The sequence below is a fragment of the Oryzias melastigma genome, linkage group LG8, assembly GCF_002922805.2.
Source record: "Oryzias melastigma strain HK-1 linkage group LG8, ASM292280v2, whole genome shotgun sequence".
NCBI lineage: Eukaryota > Metazoa > Chordata > Actinopteri > Beloniformes > Adrianichthyidae > Oryzias > Oryzias melastigma.
The window spans coordinates 6,656,125-6,664,261 of NC_050519.1; the positions used below are offsets into that span (position 1 = coordinate 6,656,125).

General features: G+C 37.7%; 1 protein-coding gene across 3 annotated transcripts in view; it reads right to left on the bottom strand.

The window, feature by feature from the left end:
• Positions 1-5,982: 5,982 nt before the first annotated feature.
• Positions 5,983-8,137, bottom strand: part of stk17al (serine/threonine kinase 17a like) — a 15,671-nt gene continuing 13,516 nt past the window's right edge. For all 3 annotated transcript variants that reach the window (XM_024273040.2, XM_024273039.2, XM_036213178.1), the window contains one exon: positions 5,983-7,511. In XM_024273040.2, the coding sequence (XP_024128808.1) occupies positions 7,238-7,511 (274 nt within the window). In that variant the 3' untranslated portion in view covers positions 5,983-7,237. The remainder of the gene's footprint in view (positions 7,512-8,137) is intronic.

Below are 8,137 nucleotides of genomic sequence, written 5' to 3' on the forward strand. Positions count from 1 at the left end.
TCTACATCACATGCCTGGTGTGTACCTAGCAAGACAGGAAAACCACCTGGTTTCTAGTGAGGCCAACCAGGAAAACACCAACAACGATCCAAGACCTGCTGGAGAAATCCTGTCTCAGCCACAATGCATCAGCTTTCTCCAGGATGACAGCAAAGGATTGTGGAAGGATGAATGGAAACTCAGAAAAACGTTTTATTATTTGTATCAGATTTCACAATTCTAGCTGTTAAATGTTGAAATAAAAGACAACCCCCCCCCAAAACCCCTGAAACCAAGACAAATGTCTGCAAAACTGCATCTGTACGCACCAAACGAGCTTGGGGTCATCCTCCTAAGAACAGAAGGGAGTTGTTTCACCAATTAAAGAAAGTTTACCCTTTATCTAGCAATAGAAATTGTAATAATTGTCCTTTTGCTTCATATTTTAGATGAGGAAACAGGAGTTCGAAACGATCTGAGACGATAATGTGAAAAGTATGCTGCTGGGGATTTAGCATTTTTTTACACATCAGCACACCTTCTAAATGCTTCCGCATCAACGTGATGGCAGTTAATCAGGAACATAAGCGTAAAGGAATGTCTGATTATGTAAGGTGCAAGGGAAACCGGAGAGGAGCGGAGGGCTAAACCTGATCTTAAGATGGTTGGATGAGGACAGACAAAGTCGAACTGAAGGAACAGAGCAGTCGATGGAAGTATGAGGAAATGAAACCGCTCGAACAAGAGACACATTATAAAAAAACGTCAATTATGTTAGAAAGCATTAGTGGTAAACCTTTTTAGAGGAAAGTCAGATATTATCATAACATGCAGCAACACTAAAGCAGCAAAGGACGTGATAAATTAGGTTTTTATTTTTGCCGTTTTAACATCTTTGCTGCAAATAGAATTTAAATTCCACAAAAATAAAATTAAAAAAATCCCGGTCCTCAATATATTCCACCCTTCCTGTTCTCTCTTCATGTGTCTCTTCATTCTGATTGGCTGAACTCACCTGATCCAGGTAATTGGCGAGAAGCGCTGGCGAGATTCTGGTAGATCCAGGTTTTGGTGACCCTACAACATGGCAAAAATCTGTTTTTATTGTTAATTTTTCAGGGGAATATCATATAAAGCATGTTTTGTGAATCATAAACCCAAGCTGATTTAATTTAGGAACATAAAATGTATATTTTACAGAGTTAATTTTACCAAAAATGAGTCAACACATCATTTTTTTGTTCATATTTCACAGATTTCACTATTATTTAAATGCTTTAAGAAAGCTACCTTGTTTGTTATGATCATCCACCAATGGCATAATCCAGGGGTCTGCAACCTTTAACGCTAATCATTTGGTCCAGGTACTTATGGACCAAAAGTTTCACCTCAAAGTTAGAAAAATACACTATATTTATGGTTTTGTGGCCATTATAGCTTTAAAATGTTCTCTACAATTGAGTTTTTCTATACTTAACACATGTAACTCCTTTCCCTTTTGTCAATAGCACATTAAAGTTTCTTTCAAAATAAAACACATCCTGTGTTTAATCAGATCCTCCAGCTGCAGCAGATTTACTTTAATTAAAAATGAAAGAAACAGAAGATTTTTTAAATTGTTATGACTTTTGTGTTTCTCCATCCTTTTTCTTCTTAACTAGTAAATGAAACATGACAATATTAGTGTCCAAATTATTTTAAAAATCTATACATGAAAATGCAATAAAATCTGATTATAAGCCACTCTGACAGTAGATTAAACCTTTTATTATTATNNNNGGGGGGGGGGGGACCCAATTGATTTATTGGTTGACAATAAGCAATAAAAAAAGCAATGGAAAATGTACAATAAAAATGGGAAAAAAAATCACATTTATTTCTGATATTCATTTATAAATTGATCAAAAAAAATAAAGTAAAAGTTGCAAAAAGTTGCATTACCTGTGATGCTTTTTGCTTAAAGTAGTCGCTGAAGTCGATGCTGAAGCTTTTTGCTGAAAATGGTGACACAATTTACTTTAACTGCTGAAGGGATTTGCTGAGAATGCAAAAGCTATTAGGATAAAATGTTAAATTTGCTTTAAGATTGGAAATTTTATTAAAGAACTATGAAAGAGCACTAAAGTTGACCTAAATTTCTGAAAAAAATGTAGTAAAATTGCTTAAAAATCCTTCATACGTGACAATTTTGCAAAAATATTTAGTGTTGCTTAAATAGGAGCTAAACTCAAAATTAGCCCCAAAAACCACAATAGATGCAAATTTAGCCAAAAAAGACATCGTGTTGCTTAAATACTAGCAAAACTCCAAAATAGCCGAAAAATCTGTAGTACAATAATTAGTCAAAAACGTTAGCCTGTTGCTAAAATAGAAGCTAAACTCTAAATTAGCATAAAAAAACCTCAGTAGATAACAAATTAGCCAAAAAAGCTAGCTCGTTGATTAAATACTAGCTAAACTCCAAAATAGCCTAAAATTCCTCATCAACTAAATTAGTAAAAAACGTTAGCCTGTTGCTAAAAAAGAAGCTAAACTCTAAATCAGCATAAAACAACCCTCAGTAACAAATTAGCCAAACAAAGCTAGCTCGTTGCTTAAATACTAACTAAACTCCAAAATAACCTAAAATTCCTCATCAACTAAATTAGTCAAAAACGTTAGCCTGTTGCTAAAAAAGAAGCTAAACTCTAAATTATCTTAAAAAAAACCCTCAGTAGATAACAATTAGCCAAAAACGTTAGCATATTGCTAAAATATTACCTAAACTTCAAACTTTTTAAAGATTAAATTATTTGAAAGATTGAAAATTAAAACCCATGAATATTTTAAAGGTTTGTTGCTAATCTACTTAAAACTATGACATTTGAAGACTTTCTAATTCATTTCTTATGAGGCATATTTTGCTCAATATTTCAAAAACTATAAAGTTAATGAATGCCAAAAATACAATCAGTAACCTGAACAAACTGAACATTTTGATACAAATATTGTTGAAAGTGTGATTGAGTTTTTACGTACTGAAAAACGCATGAGAATCACTATAGTGTGAATGCACAATAATAAAATCTTCTTGAAATTATAATTGCTCTGACATTGTTTTACCTATTCATACAATACACGCCATTTTCATTGAAAATTCTTGTTAAATACAGTTGATCAATTGCTTGAAAGCGGGCTTTAATAATCCTACCACTATTAAGATATATATTTAACTTCTGTTTTACAAGTGCTTTGCATAAACACATGTTTGCTTTCCATAATATCCCTTTACATGGTAGCTTTAAGAAAATAACTTCAGTCTTCTAGGAACTCTCTGACTTTTTACATCTGATTGTTTTGACTTCTACAGACCAAAGAGGTTTTTGAAAATCTCAGGTCCAGATTTCCCCGGACCTCGGGGGATCAAAGTATTCCTGGAGTTTCTGACACACTTCTGTTTGGGTATGAAGCTGATTTGCTTGACACGAAACCCCTGCTGAGCGCCTGCAGCAAAAACATCCTTCTTCCAAGATTCCTGTGTAATGTGGGGAGGAACAGCCTTTGTTATCTTAATGTAATCTTCATTTCTGATTGTCTTTTTTTAAGCTCTGAAGAGACTAGTGGAATTTAAAGGTAAAGGGTGATGCTAATGTTAAACTGAACAGAATTATTTCTCCTTTTTTTTTTTAGTTTTACCCAATAAAAGGTTTTTATCTAAACTGTTAGAACGCATTTGTGTTTGATCTGAACCGTAAAAAAACAAGATAAAGTTCGGAAACACAATTATCAGTTGAGAGACCGCACAAACTATTCCTAAGCAAACCATAAATATGGGAGTCAGACAGCCGGATCTTAAGAATCACTCTTAAAAGCCATTTAATCAAAGACTTGAGACTGTCATGTACGTGAATGAATGTGTACTTTAGCTCAAAAGTAAGACAGTAGGGAGGCATTAAGGACAAAGATAAAAAAAAGGAAGTAGGCCATTTATGAACATTTCTGACATTCCTCAGCGAGATTTTCTTAAGGGTTAGAAGTCCTTCCAGCTAAGAGCCACCGGACCAGGACCCGGCAGGAAGCCCTGCTTTCTCATTACTGGCCCCTGCATAGCTGAAGTGGCTCGGTGCCGAAGACAAGAGGAAGACCACATTAAAGCAAGAATTCAGGACATTGGCGGGCGAGGATGTTGTTTAACCTGATACGAGTAAACAAGCACAGGAGTGTGTGCATGAGAGGAAAGGACGGACAAAGAAAGCTCACTCTGGAAAGCATTACTCGGGGTTTCTTTTTACAGAATGGAAGCATTTCCTGTTCAGAGAGATTGAGATTTATGGAGGAAAGGCCCAAGAGAGGCCTTTTTTTCCTTTTATAATACTCACTTTCTGTAAATAGACATGCTGAGATGAAAAGCAGATGCTTTAAACGCTAGGTGCTTGTCTTCCTGTTCTGGTTCGTGATCCTCTTTTTTCATAATTACAGGTAAACTTTGAGGAAATAAAAGATCCAAACTGGTCATATTGGCTTTTCTCAGGTAATTCTCCATTTTGGAAGAGGAGGGGTTTGATACATGTTTTAAACCAAAGGGTCATGTGACCACAAGACTGGTACATTTCTTCCATAGTTTATAGTGTGAAATAGTCCTACCACCACCAGGTGTCATCTCCTGAGTATTGACTGCACTACATCTCCCAGCAGCCCCAGCCCACAGTTTCTAGATGATGTTCAGATGTATCACCTACCTGCTTCTTAAGCAGCACTCAGAACCTCAATCAGTGCGAAGTATTGTTTGTGCCGCCCTGCATGCATTACTGAGCGTTTCTATCTGGACCTGATCTTCTGTTTACCCGACCCTGCTTCATCTCTGTTTGCTTGCTGCCTGCCCTGACCCTCACCTGGACTCTGATTACTCTAGTCTCTTCTCTGATGCGGCCATGCTTGTTGATGACTTCGGGCTGTCGAACTCTGATTTAGCTTTGTGGACTTAGTTCCTGTCTGAACTAATAAACCTGCCCCTCGTGGAACCAGCTGTCTGCCTGTTTGTGACATAAATATGTCTAAAGGATAATTAGCTAAACAAAGTTTCTTTCAGTTCTGTTATTTATTTTTCAACATAAATGCCAGTTTCAGGCATTACCGTCAACAACCAGGGCTGGCCCTGGGCATAGGCGAGCTAGGCGGCTGCCCAGGGTGCCATCTACTGGAGGGGGTGCCAAACTGCAGTGATTTTCTTTTTCCCCCTTTTTTTTTAACTGTTTGACTGCTCAAGTGAAGCAAAATGTATTCCTAAACAGCATGAGACAAAAATTACATTTCTCTTGTTATACTTTAGGTTTACTTTAGGTGAGTCGTCATCCTTTTTCCTACTTACTACTAACTGGAGTGATCAGCAGGGATATAAAAACCATTACAGTTGATTTTCTTGGTTCATGTCAGCCATAAATATATAAACTTAACAAAAATAAATTAAATCGGTGCTAAGTTAGCAACCCTTACTTTTAATAATTACTTTTATTATATCTTTCTTTTGCCAGAGAGCCACTGTGGAGGGATAAAAGAGCCTCGGGTTGCAGACCCTTGAATTAGATTAACTTTTGAAACTTGTTTTAATTTATAAAAACATATAGAATACATGCTTGTTGTTTTTTTTTATTTTTTTATTTGCAGCATTACCTCCTGCAAAATGAACGTTCAAAAGAATATCAGTAATTTTTTATCATCTTTCAGTAAAATATTCTGGTTTTACAGTCACTCATGTAGGACATTATTTAGCCAAAAAACTAGTAAATTCAACATCATTACTTAATAATAATAACGCAGTTAAAGGATAGTGGTGACTTTCCAGCAGAAACATCTCTTTAAGGATGATCAGCAGTTTTTTTTGTTTAGTCATGTTTTGGTTATTTTAACCACACATTTTAAAAAGTAGAAATATTAGATTTTTCTGAATGTCTACTGTGGAGCTCATGGATATATAAATAATAAACTAGTTCAGATTCTGTCATCAATCACGCAGACACAGTGGAGTTCAATACAAAAGCACATGTATTTTTCTGTTACGTTTTGCAATGCATGCCATCAACATTTATTTAACAAAGTCCACAAGGACAAGTGCAAACCTTCCAGAAATTCAAGAGCAGAATACAACTGAAATAGGTAAAAGTTGCCGTACAAAATGATATAAGGATGTTGACATATATTCGTCTAAAGAATGATCTCACACAGAATAAAATTTAGGCTAAATTCTTACTCTAATGCACTAAATAGATTTCAGAAATACCATTTCTCTGCTCTCAAAAATCATCGAGGAAATTCTTTCACATATTTGCACGAATCTGAGCCATCAGTCAACCATGTCTTATTACGTTTTTTTTTTTTTACAACAAATCCACAAAAAAAAAGAATCTTCTCCTAAAAATGTTGTGGCATTTAAAGAAAATAAACCCAGAGGCAACCTCGCAGTTAAGTACAAAACATAATGTGCAACTTGTGCAATAACAAACCAAAAAAAAGTGAAAAAAAATTAAAGATATATAAAAGTGAGGTTGACGAAGTGGCACAAAATAGGTGGCACGTATGAGAAAACATCAGGTGTTATAAACAGTACATCGTGTGATGGCCGACTTTGTTAAATGAGCATTTTTTTTTTTTTAAATCACACACAAGTCAAACAACAAAGTAAAAAAAGTGCTGAAGATTTTCTTTAAAAAGAATGCTACTACATCAAATCTTGAACTTTGAACGTGGCTTTATAATATTTAAGGGGTTGAGGTGATACAACACACGCATAAATAGACATAAAACAGTGAATAATTAATTAAACATCTTTCTGTTGCATTTCCTTTTTTGAACGGAAGAACCTTCACCGTCTTGAATGACACTCCTCGTAGACAGTATGCATGGGTCAGCTGAAGCGTAATTTGTTTAGATAAGTGAAGTCATTTCCTCGCAGAAAGCTCCCAGTTCTTTTGGCATGAAGACACCAGTGCAGGAGTGAACAGCTGCAGCGTTAAGCAGAGCCCAGTACAGTACGCTTCTGTTACTTTCAATGCAGCAGTGCAGTTGGACATCAAAAACCTCGGCGAGTCCTCTCCCACGACTTCCATTTTCTTCTTGTGCAATTATTCGAATGAGCACAGAAATGAGAATACAGTCACATGCACCTGTATGAAGCCACACCCAGCTCAGGTCACAGGCATCACAGCAGTACAGCCAGGCTCGCTGGCTTTTCAGCATCGCTTTCGCTGAGTTCTACGTCCAGTCCTCGCTCGTGACACGTTGGTCAGCAGATCAGCTCCTGCTTCAGGTCGGGTCTCGTGGGGAATTGGGTCTCGTTGAAGCAGAAGGCGTCGCGCCCCGCCTTCAGCTCGCCCTGCCCCGGGCACATGAGATACGACTCGATCAGGTCCAGATCCGGGGACAGAGCGGGGCTTTCGGGCTCCGACTCGGACTGGCTCATCTCCGGCTCGTCCAGGGAGGAGGCGGGTCTCATGTGGAGGTGCTGGTGCGAGTTCAACCAGGGGTGACGGAGGCAGTCTTCTGCAGTGGCTCTCTTCCTACAAACACAAACATAATAACACTGAGGATGAGTGGAAGAGTTTATATAACCCGTGGCTTAGATCCTCCAATTCTATCAATCTTTTCAGAGAGCTACCCCGATAAAAATCAAGTTTTTCATATGTTCTTTTGGCATTTTTCTCATGATGGAGGAAATAAAGAAAGAAAATCAGAAGCAGACAAGTAAAAAGGTGTTTAAAAAAGGGCGTAGAAAATCTTAAATTGTTGGCGTGGTTATGAACGTAGACGGCGGCGGTCTAACTGGTAGCCTGGGGTAAATAAAAAGTAGGCTATTCTGTCACAAGATGCCACCCAAGAAAGCTCAACGTTCTGTCTTCTTTGTATTCTTCTCAGCATCGACATCACTAAACACGTCTCTGAGTTGTTGGTTTTTGTGCAGTATCGATGCTGTCTCCCTAATGTGGATCCACGGTGGCCGGGATCACCAGAATGCCGTCTGCCTGTTGCCAGGCCCGTGCTGCTACCACCTGATTGTTAGAAATCATTCGGTGGCAGTCGGATGGTCACACAGGGGCAGGAGGGTGGCAAGAGGGTGGTAAAAAGTTGGCAGGAGGGTGACGGAAGGGTGGCAATAGGATGGCAGGAGGGTGGCAAGACGGTGGCA